This window comes from Arabidopsis lyrata (assembly GCF_000004255.2).
Source record: "Arabidopsis lyrata subsp. lyrata unplaced genomic scaffold ARALYscaffold_2, whole genome shotgun sequence".
Taxonomy (NCBI): domain Eukaryota; kingdom Viridiplantae; phylum Streptophyta; class Magnoliopsida; order Brassicales; family Brassicaceae; genus Arabidopsis; species Arabidopsis lyrata.
The window spans coordinates 17,347,193-17,368,874 of NW_003302554.1; the positions used below are offsets into that span (position 1 = coordinate 17,347,193).

Genomic DNA, 21,682 nt, shown 5'->3' on the forward strand with positions numbered 1-21,682 from the left:
CATCTCCAACCCGCCAAAGTAGAGTCGAGCTGAGGAGGAAGAAGGAGCCAAGCGTCACGTTGTCGCGTGGCCACTGCTCAGCCGCAAGAGAGAGAAGGCAGTAGGGAGTAGATCGTGGGACAATTCGGCGGTGGTTCAGATTCGCGAAATCGGAGAAGACCTCCCCCATCTCTTCCGCCCTCGACGAAGCCTCCTGCGCCTCCTGTTTCCAGATCTAACCGCCGGACTCTATTGAGCGTCGCCGAAGCCTCCGTCTTCTCACCGCGTAGCCACACCACCGGTTAAACAAACCGGCTCTGTCTCGCAGAAGCTTCTCCCCAGACACGACCCCGTTGATTCCGTTCTAGTGTCTTCGACGGAGAGTGCAACGGACTGCGGATGAAGCACCATGAGCCACGGGCTCCTTCGCGGCGCCGGAATCACCGGAGGGCCCTTCACGCGGTGCACGAGATCGTAATCAGAAGAGGCTCTCTTTTCACAGAAGAGGATAGGGACTTTAGTCTCGTCGACCCCCTCTCCTCTTCGCTTAAAGATGTTGTAGATAGTTCCTTCTTTGACCGGCATCTTTTGATTTTTTCCGCGTATACACCACCTTTTCGTCTTAAAAGTTAAAATCAATATTTCTGGAAACAAAAAAAAAAAAAAAAAAAAAAAAAAAGTAAAAAACTTGTCACACAAATCACAAACTGAAATCTCAAAATCGAAAGTAAAAGCTCATCAGATCTCTAACGATAGCTCAAGCGGAGAAGACTCTGACGATCATCTGAATCACCGAAACATGTCGAGCGATAGCAACGATCTAGACGAAGATGAGCTTCTTCAAATGGCGTTGAAAGAGCAGGCTCAGAGAGATCTCACCTATCAGAAACCTCCTTCCTCCTCTGCTCGCAAACCTGTTGCCAATTTAGTGCAGCAGCCTCGACAGCAGAAGCCGGTGGCTGCTGCTGCCGCTCCGCCGAAGAAGTCTGCGCCGGCGGTTAGGAAGCCTTCCATGGATGAGGATGATGAATCGGAGGTGGAATTGCTTAGCATTTCGAGCGGGGATGATGATTTGGAGAGGGAAAGGGAAATAGGTGGTTCCAGTGGTGGTGCGGGGAGAGGAAGAGGTAGCGATGTTCGGGAGAAGGGAAGAGCGAGGAAGGAGGATGATGGTGCTTGGGATGGAGGGGAGCCTGATTGTTGGAAACGGGTTAATGAAGCTGAGGTACGTTTTTGTGGCAGATTCACGCTCGAATTCTTATGGCTTTGCTTTTTCGATCAAGTTCAAGAGTTTGAATTCGATATCTTGATCTATTTGTTGAATTGTATGACACTGAACAATACCATTCGGTGAGTGCTATCCTTAGTTTCTAGTGTGGAGCTGATATAGAGAGCTTGAAAATTAGCAGGCAGAACTTAAGGTCATTGGTGATATTAGAACTATAACATCATGTGGATTTAACTTGGGAAAAAAAGATGTCCAATTCACCTTAATTTTGACGAAATTTTGGCAGCTTGCCCGTAGAGTTCGCGATATGCGGGAATCGAGAACAGCACCCGTGGTTCAGAAAGTAGAGGGTAAAGCACCTGCACCTGGCAAGAAAGTGGCTCTGACTAGTTTGCAGTCACTCCCTCGTGGCATGGAATGCATTGATCCACTAAAATTAGGGTAATTGCTTTCGTTTCGTTTTACTTACTATGAAAGCCAGTCAGATGCTTTGTACTCTGTCTTTGATATGGTAGAACTTATCTAAACCTGAATTTGTCTACTTCATAGGATCATAGACAATAAGACACTGAGATTAATCACTGAGTCGTCAGGCAGCCCATCAAAAGCTGAGAAAGTGGATAATACTCTTCGGGGTATGTCTTTCTTCACCATATTTGACAACTCGAGTTGAACAGTAGCTCTTACAAGAAAAATTAATTTTTCGATGTACTTCTCCAGTTGTCTAATTGTTATGTATCCTCTTCTGAGTATTTGCAGAAAAATTGGTTTACTTCTCTGATCATTTCGATCCGAAGCTGTTTCTTTCTCGTATTCACCAAGACACAACTGCAGCAGATTTGGAGGCTGGTGCCCTTGGCCTGAAAAGTGACTTAAAGGGTCGGAATCTGCAAAGGAAACAATTGGTAAAGGACAATTTTGACTGCTTCGTCTCATGTAAAACAACAATTGATGGTATGCATTATTATTACTTTCAACTGAAAAATATATGTTTTTCTTCTCTCATTTTCATGTAGACCACTGATTTTCTTAATAGATATTGAGTCAAAACTGAAGCGGATTGAAGAAGACCCCGAAGGGTCAGGAACTACTCATTTGTTCAATTGTATGAAAAGTGTGACATCAAGGGCCAATCTTGCATTTGAGCCCCTTTTTGAGAGACAGGTTGGTGTGGTTCTGATTTACTTTTTTTTGCTTGTCACTCTCTTTCAATTTGCTGAAGCCTTTTTCAATATCACTTTTAGGCTCAAGCTGAGAAAATCAGGTCTGTCCAGGGAATGCTTCAGAGATTCCGGACACTGTTCAATTTACCCAGTATCATTCGTAGCAGTATTAGCAAGGGTGAATATGATTTGGCTGTTCGAGAATACAAGAAGGCGAAATCTATTGCTCTCCCTTCTCATGTATGCCTGAATTTTCAATCACATTCTCTTGAGACAGATGCTGTCCACTTTCCCATAAGAACTGAATCTTCTTTTTATTACGATTTTATTTATTTACATAACAAGGCTCTTGACAATATAGAAAAACAAGCTGCTTTCAGGTAAATATACTCAAACGTGTACTCGAGGAGGTTGAGAAAGTTATGCTGGAATTTAAAGGCACACTATACAAGTCTATGGAAGATCCAAAAATAGACTTTACAAGCGTATGTCAGTTATAATTCATTTTATTTTAATGTTATTTTAATGTCAACTAGTATTGAACTGAACAATCCTTAATTCAAATATTCACCAAATGCATTAACCATAGTACTGGTATCATGTCAATATTGCGTCTATTTAACTTCTATTTAGGCTATCCCGTTTTGCATTTTCCCAGTTGTTGTACCTAAAGAAAATGACTAAATTCTTTTCCAGTCTATTTTTTTGTCTTGATATCTGAAGTATGTTCTTATTTTAGCTGGAAAACACTGTGAGGCTTTTACTGGAGCTGGAACCCGAATCTGATCCTGTGTGGCATTATCTAAATGTTCAGGTCGGTATATTCGAAGATGTCACTCTTTTACTACCCTCTTACTATGTTCTGCGTGGAATCTGGATTCCTAATAGATTTGCTTTGAGTATCAGAGTGACTTTAGCTTATAAAATCATTCATTTGCTTCCTTTATGATTGCTGTCTTCACTTTCAACTTAACACATTTATATAATGGGGAGACACACGCTTATGTGTGGTTCCCACACTTTTGTTGCAATCAATGCGTATTTTCATAACGTCACCTTGCTTAGCTCTTTAATTTACCAGAATCATAGAATCCACGGCTTGCTTGAGAAATGTACATATGATCATGAAGCAAGGGTGGAAATTTTGCGTAACGACACTCATGAGAAAGCCATCTCAGATGCGAAGTGGCAACAAATTCAACAAAATGGCGTTTCATATGTGAGTCTAGCATTGAGAATATCATTAGAAGACTATTCAATATTCAGTTCTATAGATGATAACATGCCTTGTTTTTTCAATCCTCTAGTCAGATAGCTCTTCTAATGAAAATAATGCCGTTCAAGTTGACCTACAATCAGTGGAATTTCCTAGCGAAGAGATTGATACTTTGAAGGGAAGATACATCAAAAGATTGACTGCTGTGCTTGTGCATCATATCCCTGTGTTTTGGAAAACAGCTATATCTATTTTCAGTGGAAAATTTGCCAAGGTATCGGCTATTCTTTCTGCTTAGACCCCTATACTGCCCCAAGAGTAGATTAATTCTGTAGTTATTGTTTCTTTCTGGAATTGGAAATAGTTCTTCATTTGATATGAATTTAATTTTTATTTCCTTAGTCCTCTCAAGTTACTGATACTTCAGCCAATAAAGCTGAGGAGAAGGTCACAGAGGCAAGATATTCAACTCATTCTTTGGAAGAAGTTGCTGGGATGATACGCAAGACTATTTCTGTCTATGAAGCAAAGGTGTTATCTTTGTTTCTTTTTTTTCTAATTAAGTGACCTCTTCAGTGGAGCTTCTCTCCACATTGGAAGGACAATATTTTGGTATCTGTGCTATAAAGTGGCTCTAAATAATTTCTCTTCCTGATTACTGCTGTTGTAGGTGAACAGCACATTTTGTGATTTTGACGAATCATGCATTCTCCGCCCATTTATGAGTGATGCCATCAATGAAGTATCAAAAGCATGCCAAGCTTTTGAAGCCAAAGAGTCAACGCCCCACAGTGCTGGTATTTGAACTTCTTCTGATGCTTGAGCTTGCTGTTTAATTTAAGTAGACTAAGATGCTGTATAACCTTTTTGGTTATGGCAGTCGTTGCGCTGAGAAAAGTCCAGGCTGAAATCACTAAGATTTATATCCAAAGGCTTTGCTCTTGGATGAGGGCATCCACGGAAGGAATATCAAAAGAGGAGACGTGGATTTCGGTTTCTATTCTTGAAAGGAATAGATCTCCATATGCCATCTCTTACTTGCCTCTTGCATTCCGTTCAGTTATTGTCTCTGGCATGGAACAAGTCAATCTGTAAGTTTCATTATTTTGGTAACTTATAGAAAATATTTCATTGTGAGGTTTACTACATATAGATAGTTCATTATTACTCTTGATTTATTTTTGTGGGAGTGAAAAACCCAGTTTTTACTATTTATTGTGTTTGGAGTTCCAGACGTCTATGTTTCCAGTACATACATCAAGGTCTAGTCTTTTCTGTATACATTAGAAAAAACAAAATGCCAATAGTCACTAATGTAGTTCTAGCTTATCATACCATGATTACCAATTCTATGCTGACACATGTAAAATCAAATGACTGCATACCATGTTTGTATGATAGGAAACGGGTCTTGTATGCTTTTCATTGCTATTCAGGAAACTGCATATACAAATGTGTACTTTTTTTTTCTTGTTCATACTGCAGTGTTTACTTCGTTTAGCGGTTGATTTCCGTGTATACCTTTTTTCAGGATGATTCTGTCTGTCAAAAGTGAAGCTGCCAAATCAGAAGATATGTTTGCCCAAATTGAGGAAATCGTAATATCTGTTAGACTGGCATTTTTGAACTGCTTTCTGGATTTTGCTGGTACGACTTGTAACCAAACATCGTTGATAATATCCTCATGCAAACACATGAATGCAGGCAAATGCACACTTTAAACTTAAAGTGGTTACGTTGATATGCTAATTTGTTTTCACCATGTGCCAGCGCACTTGGAGCAAATTGGTGCTGATCTTTCCCAAAGCACTTCAAGACAAGATAATTGGAAAAACGGATATTCTGATGATCATCAGGAAGAACCATCAGCCAACACCTACGGAAGTGTTGTTGATCCTCACAGGCGGTTGTTGATGGTCTTAAGTAATATAGGTTATTGCAAAGATGAACTTGCTTCGGAGCTTTACAACAAGTTCAAATATACATGGTTGCAGTCTAGGTTAGTCCCTGCTTAATAGACATCATTAGTGCTCTTCTGGACATCGTCTTCTCTAAGTGGTAAACAAGTTGGGCATACTCATTCATGCTAAAATGATTCAAACTGGATAATAAGTACCAACGGTTGAGTTTGATATGATTCATAATCAAATACTGTTCTCATGGGTGAATTTGTATATGGTGTTATAGCTCACTAAACTAAGATTCTTTTTGTGTTTTCACTTATTCAGAGACAAAAATGAAGACAGTAGCGATCTTCAAGATCTAATAATGTCTTTCTCTGGACTCGGAGAGAAGGTCCTCGAGCATTACACTTTTGCTAAGGTATTAATTTTTTTCTAGCCGGGTTAGCCTATGAATGCTTTTGCTAAGTGTTAGAAATAGAACTTTAAATTTCCGAGAATTTCACCTGTACTCAGGCAAATTTGATCAGAACAGCAGCAACAAATTATTTACTGGACTCTGGTATTCAGTGGGGATCAGCACCTCAAGTGAAAGTAAGAAATCTATGCGAAATGATATCTATAAGCTTCTTGATTTGAATGAAGGAAAGAATTACTTAAATATTTGCTCCAATCTTCCAGGGCATACGAGATGCGGCTGTTGAGCTGTTGCACACTCTTGTAGCTGTCCATGCGGAGGTAATACTATTGGTCTTTATATTCAGAAACTTTTACTGGTTGGTTTGTGGTTCTTTAGACATTTGACATATATATGTGTTACTCGACAGTGTTCATAGTGTAAAATCCTATTAACTTTGCACCGTAAAACTGCAGGTCTTTGCTGGTGCAAAACCCCTCCTGGACAAGATTCTTGGCGTGCTGATCGAAGGTCTAATCGACACTTTTCTGAGTCTTGTGGAAGAAAACAGATCAAGTGACCTAAGATCAATTGATGCAAATGGTTTCTGCCAACTAATGTTTGAGGTAACTTGTTCTTTTTCATCACTAGAGATCCTCACTAACAAAAACTTAAATTTATTTTCGTTTCATCTCATAATGAGAAACAAAGCTTTTATAGAAGCAGATAAGCTTTTGCAGATTTGTGATTGCTAATTTTTTTTTCATCACAACTGCTGCAGCTTGAATATTTTGAAACAGTACTGAATCCATATTTTACAAGCGCTGCAACCGAGTCTCTTAAATGTCTACAAGGAACCGTGTTGGAAATAGCTATAGAGAGCATCAGTGAAGCAGTCGAGACCCCAGGGCATAATCGTAGACCAACTCGTGGCAGTGAAGACACAGTTTCAGATGACAAGCAATCTGTTTCAGCAGATGACCTCCTCGTAACATATTATTTCCTTTCTCTTTCCAACAGATTCGATCAAATATCAAAACCTCAATTTTGATCATTTTATTTATTTCGTGAACAGGCTCTAACGAAACAGTGTTCAAACGAATTGCTACAACCAGAGTTGGAGAGAACTCGTGTGAACACAGCATGCTTTGCAGAGTCAACCCCATTAGAGTCAACGCCTCCATTACCCAAAGCTACCTACTCTTCCTTTAGAGGATCAATGGATTCTCCTAGCAGAAACTACAGAGGCTCACAGTCATCAGGTTCTCCCATTAATGCCCGACCCAGAAGAAGATAATAAGACACCAACTTTGTTTATTTACAATTTCGGTCTCCTTTTATATGTACGTAAATTGATCATAAATGCTCTTGTTCTTTTAATTTTGTTTGTTTGCCTTCTTCAGAATCTATCTTTATTTGTGAACTTAGATAATTGGGTTGTAATTAAGATATAACACGATGAAAGTATCGGAAAAGCATTGGAAATTAAGCAAAGTAGCTTCTTCGAGCTTGTTTTAGTTTTAGACAAAAAGTGACTAAATACACCAATAGTCACAAATTCCCCTTAAGAAAAGAGGACACAAAAGATTTGAGATTTAACTCAGGTTGCTGTCCTCAGCGGTGGAGACACCAATATCACTCCATCTCCTCTCACAAATAGAAACTCAATCGTCCGCTTTGTAGTCTGCAACCAGAGATAGTAAACAAAACCGATCACATACAGGAAAGACAAAAGCCACTTATCCTAATCAGATCAGAATTGTAGCGCCCGCCTAGAAGAGTCTCAACAACTAATATGTGTGTGCCTAAGAAGCTTAAAGAGACTTCTCTACTAGAAAACAGTCAGTTACATGGAAATGCCCTCCTGATTTTGATCCAATAGCTTATCTTTCAGAACAATAAGATTCGTGTAGGATATAATCTGTTGTCTAAGTAAATGTACTACACAGAATCATTGAGCTGAAACTTTTGTATCTAGTCCTTAACCTCAATTATCCATAAAGTTAACATAAATCCTATTGAGTAAGAAAAAGCACGTACCCGAACAATCTCTTCATATGTCTCGTCATCGATTTCTACTGTTGTGATAGTTTCTTCAACATCACCCAGAATCATATTCAAATGCTGATCAAACGCCTGCTCAGAGAAATAACAACTACATCATCAAACCTTCCAAAATTTAAAAACTTTGTCGAAATTAAATTTACACAACCCATAAATTCCCAATTGCAATTTATCGCCATAACTCGAAAAGCTATTTAAAAAAAAATTGAAACTTGAAAATCAAAACCCTAGACTTTCCCACAAGAAGGACCAAATTCGACACGAAACAGTGAAATCAGCAAAATAAGTTGCAAAATTCAAACGAACTATTTGTGGAACGAGTTTCTTAAGTAGTTACAAATTCGAGGTACTACTAGACACATAAAGGAGGGCAAAGAAAACGTACGTGAAGCTTGCCGCGAAGCTCGCGGTCTGACCGGAGCTTGACATAGATTCTCTCGTCGAGACTCAGCCTAATCAGATCTAGTGGCTCCCTCACGGTGGCGTCTTCCTCGCCGGACATTGTGTAGACAGAGATACTCTGAAACACTTCTCGGAGGGTTTTGGTACCGACGAATCGTGTAACCGGACACAAACTCTGAACTTGCAGACACGAACTTAACAATTTCGTTCTACGAATCAGATTTTACACTCATAAGGGCAACGGCCCAATAGAAAATTAGGCCCATATACGAACGTTGGCGAAACAAAATATTATATTTTTCGTCGCCCCTATTTTGTGTTTCTTTTTGTGGTCAAAAGTCAAAACTATCGGCATGTATATTTATTTTGTAAAGATTATCAATGGGTTCTCTAGCTTGATATAACTAGAGTTGAGGTCTTGAATGTATATATATTTTTAGTAAAAAATACTAATGTTAAATTTTAGTTAAAAATTTAAATCAAGATATTACATTTGACGTTTCTACTTCAACTCGTTTGTTTTCTACTTACAAGCGTTTCATAACTTTTTTGAATCGTAACGCTTAATAGTTCCGTAAAATAAGCATACGTGTAAAAATAGAATAATCTATTGTGACTAACGCTGATTCGGTGCTAAAATCCCGTGTTGTTTTCTAAAACGTCTTTAAGAAAAGTATGTCTTTTAAAATGTAATACCAAACACCTTTTAACGCTATATACAAACTTTTAATTATATATATATATATATATATATATATATATATATATATATAATTTTAAAAAACTCTTAAAAGAAGTTAATGCTTTTTGTAAATTCCTATTTTCTTATTTTATACTCAATTTTGGAAAGTAAATAACTTTAGATATCCAATATTGAAAGATTGTGCACAAACAGTTTTAAAAAATTACATGTATTATCAAATTTAAATTGATATAAATTTATATATCCAAATTAAGATTAAAAATTATCTAATATAGAACGAAAAAATGGACAGGTTTTAGTCATAATTCAACAAAAAATTTAAAAAAGATAAAATATTTAGACGCTTTTTAACTTTTTCTTTTATGTGAATTGTAACGCTTAACAGTTCTCCAAAATAACCACACGTATGAGAGTAATAATAATTTTGGCATGATTCGGTGATAAAATTCTACAATGTTGAAAGATTGTGCACCAATGTTAAAAATAAATCACATTGTATTTATCAAATTTAAATTAATATCATTTTATATATCCAAACTTAGATAAAATAAATTTATCTAATATAGAAGGAAAATGACAGTTTTATTAATAATTTAATAAGATATTAAAATTTAGAAATATATATATATATATATATATATATATACATTTTTTAGCTCTCTCTTTTTTTGAATTGTAACGTTTAACGGTTTCACAAAATAATCACATGTGTGATAATATAATAACTTACTAGGATATGACCCGCGGTGTACCGCGGGTTAATTATTTGATTTTTTTATTTTTATAAATTGATGAATTTATTGTGTATAATATTTTTTGTTGTATACCGCGGGTCACATGCGTTGTATCTAAAATAAAAAATTTTAAGTTGTATTTGTTTTGTTTAGTGTTTAAGATTGTATAATTGTATTTTGATTTGTTATTTATAGGATTTCACATGTGGTATATTGTCTCGTATTAATATTGACCCAAACCCGTCCAACCATATAATCTAAAATGAAATTAAACATCATTTTGTTATTTTTTTAATAACACTTTTATTTAAATGTCATATAATTCGAGTTAATTTGAAAGTTGCTTTCAAATAGTTTCCATGTATATTTTTAAATTAGTGTGTGTTTTTGGACCAACCCGTAAAAACAATTTATAATTGTATCTTAAAATACTAATTAGGATTTCACCCGTGATATACTGTCCCATTTTAGATAATTGTAAAAATTAAAGAAAGATCTGAATGACTCAATTTCGGGTCTGAATAAAATAACGACATGATTAAATGCTCAATTTGTTCTTAAAAATGTTAATATAGATTACACACATATTTTTATTCATCGATTGAGTAATATATGTCCGTTTTAAAAAATTTGAATTGTAACATATGCAGAAAAAAAAAAACTAAAATTTACTAACTATTTATATATTTTATAATAATTTAAAATAATATAAATATAAGATCAAATAAAAGTGAAATAAGAATCATATATTTATGTTTAAATTAGGTAGAGAGGTTTTAGGAAATTAGTGCAAATTTGTTATATTAGCATTAAATCATCATATTTGATTTCTTTATCTATAAAAATCGTGGAGAATATACCATAAATAAAGCGTTTAAATATAGTAATTAGTTGAGAAAGTATATATATTTTAGATTTTATTAATTATTTTCGTTTTTTAATTTTGTCAAAATTTAAGAAAAGATCCGATTGAAGATTTCCGGGTCAAAATTAAATAAATTTGACCCGATTTGGGTACCCCAAAAACTGCTGCAAAAATGTATAGTAGATTGTGATTGACATGATTCAGTAATGAAATCATGCAATGTTGTATTGATGATTCAATAAGGAAGTAAAAATAAAAGTAAGATTAAAAAAAACTTAGATTTCCCTTGACAATCCTATCCTATTAATATAAAAAAAACATATAAGTTTCATTTATTTCCATATTCAAATTCATACTCTACATATTTGGAGTTACTACCTAAATCAATCAATAATAGAAAAAAGGTTTTAAAAATAAATAAAATAAAAAGAAATGGTGGGTCCAAATATCTTCTGATACATTGGACATAAACTTTTGTGATTTGTCACTAAAAAGTCCATAAAGATTATTAACAAACAAGACTCTCTTCTTCTCCGAAAAACAGCCTTTTTCAATTTCAACTATTTGCAGGTGAGTTTTTCCAACCCAAACTATTATTCCTAGTCGATTTCAATCCAAATCCAAAATTAATTCAAAATCGAAACCTGAACTAATGCAAATGAGCCGATTTCAACACGACGCGGAACGGTGTTAGTTCGGAAGTTAACGGTTACTCAACCTTGGGTAATTCTCTCTCTACAACATTCATCAAACTTTGAAAATAAAATAAATAACTTTGAAAACTGTTAACTTCCGAACTAACATTGTTTCACGTCGTGTTGAAATCGGCTCATTTACATTAGTTTAGGTTTTGATTTTGTATTATTTTTAGGTTCGGATTGAAATCGATTGGAGGTCATAGTTTAGGTTGGAAAAACCCTATAGTTGAGGTTGAAAAAGGCCATTTACCCCTCTTCTTCTCCCTCTAAAATGTTTTGTCCGCCACACGCATTGTCTCAGACTCAGTGATCAGAGTTCTTCCTCTCTCTACTTGTACTCTGCTCTCTAAAACCCTAGATTCCTCTAGTCTTCAATCGTTTTAAAAGGTCGTTTGTTTCTATGCCTCTTCTTTGAATCTCGTCTTTTGGTAGCGATGTTTTATAGTTTATGGAAATTCGTTGTTTTTGCTTGCGATTGCTCTGTTTAACAAGCTTAGTTAACTCGGATGATTTAGGTTTAGATGAGAGGTTTCATATTCTGTCATTCTAGATTTGGAGAAATCTAAGGAAAATTGGATTTTGAGGAGAAAGGCTGAATTTTGTTTTACTCTGATTCAGATTTTCTTTTGGAGAGTGGAGAAATGGAAGAAAATTGTTCGCAAGGAGGCATTGTTCGTGGCGAAAATGCTCATGGACGCTTTGATTCTCAAGTTGGTTCTTCTATGAGAGATCTTCGTCCAAATGCTATGCATCAGACTCAAAACCATCCAAATTCTCGACATGACTCGGGCTGTGACATTACTATGGAAGCACGTCACAACAATGTCGACAGAGGGAAGAAATCGATGAGTGAAGAGGATGAACTATGTTTGAGTTGTGATGGTCAAAACAAGTCCAAGAACAACTCTCCTTGGCAACGTGTTAAATGGATGGATAAGATGGTGAAGCTGATGATAACTGCTCTTTCGTATATCGGTGAGGACTCTAGTACTTCCGAGGTTGGTTGCGGAAGGAAATTTGCGGTTTTGCAGAAGAAAGGCAAGTGGAGATCAGTTTCTAAAGTCATGGATGAAAGAGGTTATCGTGTTTCGCCACAGCAATGCGAGGATAAGTTCAATGATCTTAATAAGAGGTATAAGAAGCTTAATGAGATGCTTGGTAGGGGAACTTCTTGTGAGGTTGTTGAGAACCCTGCACTCTTGGATAAGATTGATTACTTGAATGAGAAAGAGAAAGAAGAAGTTAGGAAAATCATGAGTTCCAAACATCTTTTCTATGAGGAGATGTGTTCCTATCATAACGGAAACAGATTGCATTTGCCTCATGACCCTGCAGTACAGAGATCCCTTCACTTGATTACACTCGGAAGCCGTGATGATCATGATAATGATGAACATGGGCAACACCAGAATGAAGATCTTGATGATGAGGATGATGGTGAGGAACACCATTTGTCTCATGGGGATTGTAGAGGAGTCCATGATGACCGTCCCTTGAAGAGGTTAAGACAAAGCCTGAGCCATGAAGATCCGAATAAGGGTTATGATGTCCCTCTTTTGCCTCGTTCCCAAGCTGATGTGAGTGGAGGAATGTCACTAGACAGTGAGAAAGGTACTGGCTTACAGAGGCAGCGGATTGAGTCTAAGTCTCTTGAGTTAGAAGGACGCAGGCTTCAGATTCAAGCGGAGTTGATGGAATTGGAGAGACAACAATTTAGGTGGGAGGTGTTTAGTAAGAAAAGAGACCAGAAGCTCGAAAAAATGCGAATGGAGAACGAAAGGATGAAACTTGAGAATGAAAGGATGACTCTTGAACTGAAACGAATTGAATTAGGTGCCAAATTGTGAAGAATCTTGAGCATTAGACTTTCTTGATCATATATGGCTTCAATGATAAGGATCAAAGAAATGAATCAAGAAGACTTGCAACAATGATCGGTAATCTAACTGGTTGCTTAACTTTGCAATAGGCATTATTAGCAAAGGTTTAAAGTTTGAGGTAAAAAAACATTTTCATAATTTCTGATGTTATATTCTTGGTTATATAGAAAGTGGTTCTCTTCTCTATGCTTGATTATGTCCTGTAAGTATCAGTGACAGTGACAAGAATTGAGAGTAACTATTCAACACTCCAACCTCTAAATAACTAAATTGGCTCTTCTTTAGCCTTGAGCTTTTAGGTAATTATATTGGAGAATCTTTCCAAGCTGCCTTTTATTTATAGGGAAAAAAAAAAGAAAAAAGAAAACTAAAGCTTGGCCCAAAAAATGTGGTTTGGGCTAGTAAGAAAAAAATTAGGCCATGAATAAAAGGAAAATTTCATGACAAAATCAGGAAAAAAGTGAAATATGAAATGTGTGATCGAGATTTCGGAAAAGCAAAAGAAGAATGTGAAGTTTGTCTTTGTTTTTCTTCCATCTTTCACCTCTTTTTTGCCCTTTCCTTGTTCACAAGAGCCTCTCCTCTCTTTCTATCTTTCAACAATTTGTTTTACCTTTTCTATTCATTTCTTTTTTTTTCCCATATTACAAAAAAGGTTCTTAATTAACAAACGACGCAATGAAAATGTCATTCACATATATTTGAATGGGAGATTTGTAAAATCAACAATTTAACAGTGTTTGTTTGCTTAAGTTGTACAATAAAAACAAACAAGCTTTTACTTGACGCTATTACTTTCATGTTCCAACTCCAACACATCACCTGATTAAATCTTTAAATTTACCTCTCTCTCTTTTTTTTTTGCTAGATAAATCAGAGGCTATGATAGCTTTGGTTCTGGTTTCGAGAGATCGGCTCTCATTATGATAGGAGGTGGTGGATGTTATTTTTGGATTGGCTTTGGACGTCCTTGGTAAGTCTCTTCTACAAGTGCTTCAGGAGAAGAGTTCTTTTTGCTTCTTGAGTCTAGTATGTTTCTTAAAGTTTTAGCCTAGTTGTTTATGCTTTTAGTTTAAGGGTTCGTCCTCTTTCGTTTTGCTTTGAGTTTTTTCTGTTTTATGGTTTTACTATCTTCTGTTTCCCTTCTATAGGGCTTAGACTCCGGAGATTTCTCGTTTTCCTCCGGCTATTGATTCCGAAGACTTCTACTGCGTCTGTCGGCTTTAGTTTCCCTCTTTTGGGCTTTAGTTTCTCTCGTTTGTGCTTTAGTTTCTCTCGTTTAGGCTGTGTTTTCACCAAGTTTATCATTAATAAAATCAGTTGACAAAAAAAAAGATAAATCAGAGGCTATTAACAACAACAAAGTACACAAGGGAAAAAAAAAGGTGAGCTGGAGACAGAAAAACTGAGAGGTAAAAAACTCACATGGGAAGATGAAAGTGGCGTAGATAACTCATATCCCACATGCCCTCCTCTCTTCCCATGTGATTTTCTATATTTCGTTTTCTACCCCTTAACTTCTTCTTCTTTCCATTTCTCACTCCCTTCTTTTTTTTACACCCCCACGCCTTAACTTTTTTTCTATTACCAATTCACATTTACATAAATCAAACTCATCGTGAATTTGACTCTCACTTTTTTTATCTCGTCCTTGTTTTTAAACGGGAGGCTTGAAAACAACAAAGTTTTTTTTTTTTAATCTATGGATATCTACCAACTTTTTTAAAAAATAATCCCAAGATTTTGATTACCCTTTTGAAGTTCTTAATTAATCCTATATGTGGACCCGTTTGTATCAACCTTTTATTGTTTAATATTTAGACAAATCTCTCTTGTACTATAAGTTATTTGCTAGCCTTACTTACTCGTATAATTTTTTTAATCTTCTTGCAGCATAATCTATTTACTTATTTTATTCTTTTAAATTATACAAATATATTTTTATTCTCCGGGTGATTTGTGGATCCTTAAGTACCAACGCTCCCATTTTAAAATGAGTTTTTTTGTCTGTTACGTACATAGATTCTTATATTTATTTTGCACCATGATATTTAGGTAGACCATATAATATTTATAGATGCTTCATGCTTGATGTAGACATGTTAATCATCCTCACCAGTCTTCAAACAATCCATTCTCATTCACATTGTATAAGTTTAGTGGATGTAATTATTTATTAAGCAAGTTAAACCACAGAAACTTCGGTTCTATTTCAACTTATAATATTGTCGGTTGTATAAATCGAAAAGAACCGCACCTAAACCGTATCGTTATCAATTTATCATCATAATCATAATTGATAGAAGAAGTAAAAAGGGATTAATATAAAAAGGAGAATACAATTTACGACAGCGAAGCACCTTCACATGGATCCAAAACCCGCCGTTATATATCTCAGGCTATGTGAAAGAAAGAAAAAAAATTAAGAGATATACACATGATAATATGATATATGTATATATATGGACTTTATATATGTCCACTATGGATTTTATTTTAACCTAGGCAAATAGTATAATTAAGAATAAGATTAAGGTTATTCTGAAAACTGATTGAGCTGGCATAAATTTGAATTTGAATTCGACTAACTAGTTTAGAGTCTTTAGACTGTTTAGTTAATAAAACAATGAAAACTGTAGTATGGAAACTAAAATTCCATAGTTCTTTTCTTGTACATAAGTGCCACGTTGGAAAATGGGTTAGATGGTTTTAGAGAAGATTAACCAGTTCGGAGCACAACAATTACAGTAATTCACTGACACACATATTTGTGTTGTGTGTGATTTTCCGTGCACACTCATATCTGTGTGTATATATGTATGATTTTCCGTGCAGAAGCAGTCGTGCGAGTAATGATGGTAACTAAAGCTGATTTTAGAACTGTATGCTAAATTTTTTTTAAAAAAAAAACTCTCAAAACTTTCTGCTCTTTTTTGGCCAAAGATTGATGTTCTACAGTTTTCACATATATTCAGAAGTAATCATTGTTTAATTATTTGTTAATTAATTTTTATACTAAATATTTTTAATAACTTTGAACCAACAGTATTATAAAACAGAATCATTACGTTTTGAAGTTTACGATATATTAATTTTAATCAATAAAAAATAAAACAAAAATCTACAAAATCAAACTTTGTGAAACAAACCAAAACTCTAGAACAGAGAGAGTACTATTTATTTATTTTCGCAAAAACAAAACTTTTATTTTTATTTTCGCAATAGTCTTAGGGAATAAAAAAGTTGAAATCATGGAAGTAAAAGGAGAGTATTACAACAACAACAAAAAAAAGAAAAAAAAAAAAAAGTGATCAAACTACAAACTTTTTTTTACATCTATTTTTTTGTTGGTGTAATTGGTGCAGTAATTTCGCCTTTTAGATGGGTCCTTGCACAATCCACTTGCATTTTTTTCCCTCCACCTTAAAATTACCATGGCCCATCAATAATTGAATTACTAAATTTTATGGTTTATTTGTACACTATTGTCTCTGTTCAATTTTTAGGGTTTTTTACCTTATTCTTAAACTGTCATTTGTATAATTTTATTTAATCTATTCTTAGCAGGGTTGTAATTTGTAAACCCACCATATTTGAAAAATAGTAATCATAAATATCTTTAATTTTTGACAGGGTTTTCTAAGCACAAATATATATCTTTCGTTATGGATAAAAAAAAAGTTAAGCGCTAATGCATCATTGCTTGTATGCATGTTGTTTACAAATATTAATTAAATTATGTGAATAAACATTGTGTATTAATAATCACATTTTACTATATTTTTTATACACTTTTGCTGAATTTTATGACATTTTACTTTATCTAAAACCAAAAAACACCACTTTCCTCTGATAAACATCTTTCACAAAAACATAGTGTAAAACACTTATTTTAGTAAAGTAACATATATATAGATGCATATTATATAATGGTACGCAATGCTATTTTTTAGACCCGTTATTATAATGGTCGTTTTCAACTCGGAAGTGCATCTACGAAAAAGACCCACGACAGCTAAAATATACTTTTTCTTTATTAAGTATAATTATACAATAAGATAGAAATTGTAACGTTAAGGGTCGAGCCATGCGAAAATCGAGTGGCTATTATATAATTTCGTAGAAAAAAAAATCATATTCAATGCTTTTAGGAGCTACCAAAAGGATGGTCCCTGATATCACCTTTCAAAACATTTTCGTGTAATTCATTAAATTTATATCTCAATCTAACGCTATTAATTAACATTTACTGCCTAATCATGCCGTGAATTTCGATGAAAATTCCAATCGTTTACCCCCTAACGCTATGCTGAGTAGGCTGATAATTAGTCTTATACCCCAAATTTGCTTGCATTTGACAATTTACTACAACCCCAAACTACCACCATGTTAGTAAATTCATATATATATACATTCTTGTAAAGTAAAAACAAGTTTTCAAGCGTTAGGAGATGAAAGTATACAGTTTCTTCAAATAGTTTACAATAATACAGAATCACAGATATTTTTTTTATTAAATGGATAATGGTGACAATTATAGACAGAGATCAAAATATCACGATTATGGTAACTGTAAAATCTGCAAACTATGAAGGCCGTGAAAGCTGCAACAGATTTATCATCACTATTATAGTAATTATGCTATCTCGTTTTACTAGTCGACCATTATGTTCTTACTTGTTTGTGTTTTACCTCTTATCTTGTCAATAACACTCTGACTCCAATTAAAAATTATTTGTTAGAATCCTTTCCCAAATATATTTTAGCAGTGTGTGTTTTTGTGCAAATTACATCAACCATACACATAATATGTTGGATTTCAAAATCATACTAAGATTGGCCCAAAAGTAATTTTTTTTATGCTTAAAATGAAATGTTTTGGACATACGTTTTTCGGTCGAGGAAGCTAGATATATAGATCTTTCTCAAACAAAGTTCGAACTTCGAAAACAGCCCTCTTTGGACGCACAATGGATTCTACCACCAAACTACATAATAGTAAAACTATTCCTAAGTATTTAAATTAAAAAAAGTTCATTCCTAACTTTTTGATTCCTAAGTACCAAAAAATGAATGAACTTTGGTCCAATCCAAAACATTTCTAACAACAAAACAAAAGTTTATTCCAAACTTCATGTAAGAGTTTTGTAGGTTAAAACGGGACGTTGGGAGAAATTAATATTATGAACTATTGACATTGATGGTTTAGGTTCTCATCGTTTTAATAATTGATTTAGTTGAATAACGGCCGTCAAATCGGTTTTGAGATGATGCAAAAAAAAATCAATAACAACAATATAAAATAAAAATGAATAACGGAGGAAATGTAATGTATGGCCTCAAACGGGAAATGGTCACCAATCCATTTACTTCAGTCCCGAAAATGACTTGAATCTAACCACTTCCCTTCCAACATCCCTTCATTATTTATATTTATTATTCTAATTACTTTGGGTCATATAAATAATTTATCACAAATCATCAAACCTCTTGATCGATTTGAAATCGAGCCCGAGTTTATAGAGTGTGGAAGAGATCAGTAGTGTGGAGATTAAAATAATTTGAATTTGTGAATGCGAGGGGGGACAAATCCAGATCAGTAATCAGGATGGTTTAGTTTATTAATGATTTTAAAGTCTTAAAATGTTGAGAGCTAAGAAAATAGATTAATAATTAGCTTAGCTTAAAAACCCTCAATGATTAAAGGTCAATGGGATCCACGTTAGGGGCAAATTGGTAATTTCAAATAATACGTAAGTCACCCGCCACTGTATTCGTTCCAAAAAGCAAAGTTCATCCTCATCTCCACCTACTTTTTTTTTAAGTTTTACCTTTTACCCCTATCCTTTTTTATTCTGAATTGAACCTCCGTAAAATTAATATATTTGAAAGAAAAAGTAATTGTATTGTTTGTCCACACATATATATATATATATATATAATCCTGTTATTTTATCATTATTTAATAAATTGAATTATTCAGTTGCCACATTTTGTTGATTTATAACATTTTTTTGTTTCCCTTACATTATTTTCCATTACAACCCATTGACATGTATACTCTATACAATATCCAGAAACAATGTTATATAACTTATGACTATTTAAATTAAAAATTGGAATTTGTGTATATTTTCTTTTATAAACTTATATTATACGAATTTATTACTGAAAACTTCAGTTTAAGAGATAATAATCTTATGTTTTTCTCATTATTTTATAAGTTCCAATTTTTTTTTTAAAGGAGATTTTAAAACTGGCTTTTTAAGACAATTTAGCTGGACGGACAAAAACCCACTAATGTAATAATCACCACCGTCTTTATGCGCAGCTGTCAATAAATCTCTGCAATAATTTCTTTTTTTTGGTAATAAATAACTATTGGTTAAAATTAATCCTCCAGTTTCCTTCGTATATATCTTTTTGTGCCCACCTTTTTCATTATTGCACATTCAACCCATAATGATAAACTATGGCTTTGTTTTTTTTTCTTACTACTTAAAAATTTTGTGCCCACCTTTTTTCATTATTGCACATTTTCCACTTAATGGTTATTCATTATAAAACTAAAATTAAACAGTGATTAGTTTTTACTAACTACTTCCGACACTAAAAAAATAATATTACCTATGCTTTAAAGAGTATTGCTTTTAAATTAATATTTCTATTTAGAAAATTTATAGTGTACAGTATAACTCACTCACAAATAATATTGGATTTAAATTTATATTATGATACAATAATAATAGTACAAATTACTATATTCTAAATTTGGGTCGTGTTATTTTATATGCTAGTGTAACGGTTTCCAAATGTAAACCCAATAAATACAATATATAAAGTAGAAATAATAATAATAATAATAATTTATTAGAATTTAATTAACACTAAAGATACATCAATTGTTTTTTATAACATGAGTAAAAAGGTTTAGAGAGATGTGTAAACATTAAAACAAAATTACAACTTGTACATCCAACAAATTTGTCAACCACAATTTTAACTTATAGAAAATCTCTGAAAGTGTAAAATTATTTACAAATCCTTTTTTAAAATTTAAAGCAAAAATAAATAAACAATTTTTTACGTAACGGTCGTAGCTATTAAAAATAAATACAGTCAAAAGTTTATAACCAATTTTCTACAACAGTTCATGGTAGCAATTACAAGTTTACAACCAATCACCCATTTTGTAACCAAGTTGAAATCAACCAAAATTTACTTAATTTATTGTATTTTCATACATTTTGTTACATCAATTTGATCTAAATATTTTTACCAAATCTAATGGTATACAATTTCTAAATTTAACACTTTTATCAATTACACTTTTAACTTTTAGAAAACTTTAAAAATCATTCAAAACTTATTTTTCTGTTTTCTTTTAATCTAAAATAAAAATAAATAATATATCTTTAAGTAACGGTCGTAGTTAACAAAACAATATTACAATTGAAATCTTTACAGCTTTTTCTTCTATAATAGTCCACGACAATAATTTCACATTTTGGAATTTATCCAAAAATGACTAATTATATTTATTATACTATACGTAACATCAGTTCGATTTAAATATTATTAAATAAAAATCTAATTGTGAATATAAAATATTAAAACACTTTTACCAACTTGTTTATATTTGATTTTGAAACAAAATCCTATAAGGTCATTCTTGATGATAGTTATTTAATTTTATCAAATATAAGTCCCCTTTAAAATCAATATAAACCACAATTACAGTATTAGAAAATCTTGATAAGTAATACAAAGTGAAAAAATAATTTACCCAAAACTCGGAAAATGCAAGGAGAGAGAAATTCTGAAGATTCCATTTTGGCACAAACAAAGGAAAAAGTATCAATAAAAGGTGATAAATTTAAAATAAATAAGTAAAAAAGAAATAAATCAAAATAAATAGGGAGACTCACAAAAATGCCCCTTTTTCAATACCCCTTTTCAAAAATGCCCCTTTTGGATGTCCATTTTTAAAAATACCCCTTTTATGTACAAAATGACTAAATTACCCTTCTTTTAATAAAAGATATTATAAATATATAAGGAAATATAACAAAATTAGGTCCACAAAATACAAAATATTTTTTGGCGGGAAAAGTGATCCCCCAATTTTTCCCACCAAAACACTTGTAAAAATTTGTAAAACCTTTAAAATACCTTGTAAAATTTTGCCCGTAAAATTGGCCCCCCAAAATTTTCCCGCCAAAAATTTTTTTGCGGGAAAAGTAATTCCGCAATTTTTTTGGCGTTAATTTTTGGCGGGAAAATTTTTCCCGCCAAAAATTTACAAGGTGTTTTAAAGGTTTTTTACAAGGTATTTATAAGGTTTTACAATGTATTTTAAAAGGTTTTACAACGTATTTACAAGGTATTTATAAGATATAATAAGATTTTACAAGCTTTTTTATAAGGTTTTTACAAGTTATAAGGTTTTACA

General features: G+C 33.4%; 3 protein-coding genes and 1 long non-coding RNA gene across 4 annotated transcripts; 3 read left to right on the forward strand and 1 right to left on the reverse strand.

Annotated features, from left to right (window-relative positions):
• The first annotated feature begins 639 nt into the window (after positions 1 to 639).
• On the forward strand, positions 640 to 7,389 carry LOC9325169 (exocyst complex component SEC5A). Its single transcript, XM_021034360.1, has 21 exons — positions 640 to 1,204; positions 1,494 to 1,648; positions 1,757 to 1,842; positions 1,967 to 2,161; positions 2,244 to 2,371; positions 2,452 to 2,610; positions 2,751 to 2,855; positions 3,110 to 3,184; positions 3,452 to 3,589; positions 3,678 to 3,860; positions 3,989 to 4,117; positions 4,257 to 4,383; positions 4,467 to 4,677; positions 5,118 to 5,233; positions 5,357 to 5,585; positions 5,815 to 5,908; positions 6,004 to 6,081; positions 6,169 to 6,225; positions 6,361 to 6,510; positions 6,666 to 6,872; positions 6,960 to 7,389. Exons 1-21 carry the CDS (start codon positions 779 to 781, stop codon positions 7,179 to 7,181), a joined length of 3,270 nt encoding a protein of 1,089 aa, XP_020890019.1. The 5' UTR covers positions 640 to 778; the 3' UTR covers positions 7,182 to 7,389.
• Positions 7,322 to 8,594, reverse strand: LOC9323723 (sm-like protein LSM3B). The gene is made up of 3 exons (XM_002889060.2): positions 8,334 to 8,594; positions 7,925 to 8,020; positions 7,322 to 7,568 (listed from the first exon to the last, which is right to left on the reverse strand). The coding sequence occupies exons 1-3, from the start codon at positions 8,448 to 8,450 to the stop codon at positions 7,485 to 7,487; spliced, it is 297 nt and encodes a 98-aa protein (XP_002889106.1). The 5' UTR covers positions 8,451 to 8,594; the 3' UTR covers positions 7,322 to 7,484.
• Positions 8,595 to 11,620: 3,026 nt separating this feature from the next.
• Positions 11,621 to 13,416, forward strand: LOC9325170. The gene is made up of 2 exons (XM_002887613.2): positions 11,621 to 11,737; positions 11,969 to 13,416. The coding sequence occupies exon 2, from the start codon at positions 11,992 to 11,994 to the stop codon at positions 13,195 to 13,197; it is 1,206 nt and encodes a 401-aa protein (XP_002887659.1). The 5' UTR covers positions 11,621 to 11,737; positions 11,969 to 11,991; the 3' UTR covers positions 13,198 to 13,416.
• Positions 13,417 to 13,765: 349 nt separating this feature from the next.
• LOC110231122 lies at positions 13,766 to 14,564 on the forward strand. Its single transcript, XR_002334221.1, has 2 exons — positions 13,766 to 14,203; positions 14,382 to 14,564. It is a non-coding gene; the product is annotated as an uncharacterized LOC110231122 (long non-coding RNA).
• Positions 14,565 to 21,682: the final 7,118 nt, after the last annotated feature.

Excerpts from the sequence above, each read along its gene's own strand:
- LOC9325169 (XM_021034360.1), top strand. The coding sequence starts at position 779 with ATGTCGAGCGATAGCAACGATCTAGACGAAGATGAGCTTCTTCAAATG. Across the intron at positions 2,162-2,243 it reads ATGTAAAACAACAATTGATG|ATATTGAGTCAAAACTGAAG; the intron begins GTATGCATTATT and ends TTTTCTTAATAG. Across the intron at positions 5,909-6,003 it reads AGCATTACACTTTTGCTAAG|GCAAATTTGATCAGAACAGC; the intron begins GTATTAATTTTT and ends ACCTGTACTCAG.
- LOC9323723 (XM_002889060.2), bottom strand. The coding sequence starts at position 8,450 with ATGTCCGGCGAGGAAGACGCCACCGTGAGGGAGCCACTAGATCTGATT. Across the intron at positions 8,021-8,333 it reads AGCTTCGCGGCAAGCTTCAC|GCGTTTGATCAGCATTTGAA; the intron begins GTACGTTTTCTT and ends TTCTCTGAGCAG. Across the intron at positions 7,569-7,924 it reads CATATGAAGAGATTGTTCGG|ACTACAAAGCGGACGATTGA; the intron begins GTACGTGCTTTT and ends CTCTGGTTGCAG.
- LOC9325170 (XM_002887613.2), top strand. The coding sequence starts at position 11,992 with ATGGAAGAAAATTGTTCGCAAGGAGGCATTGTTCGTGGCGAAAATGCT.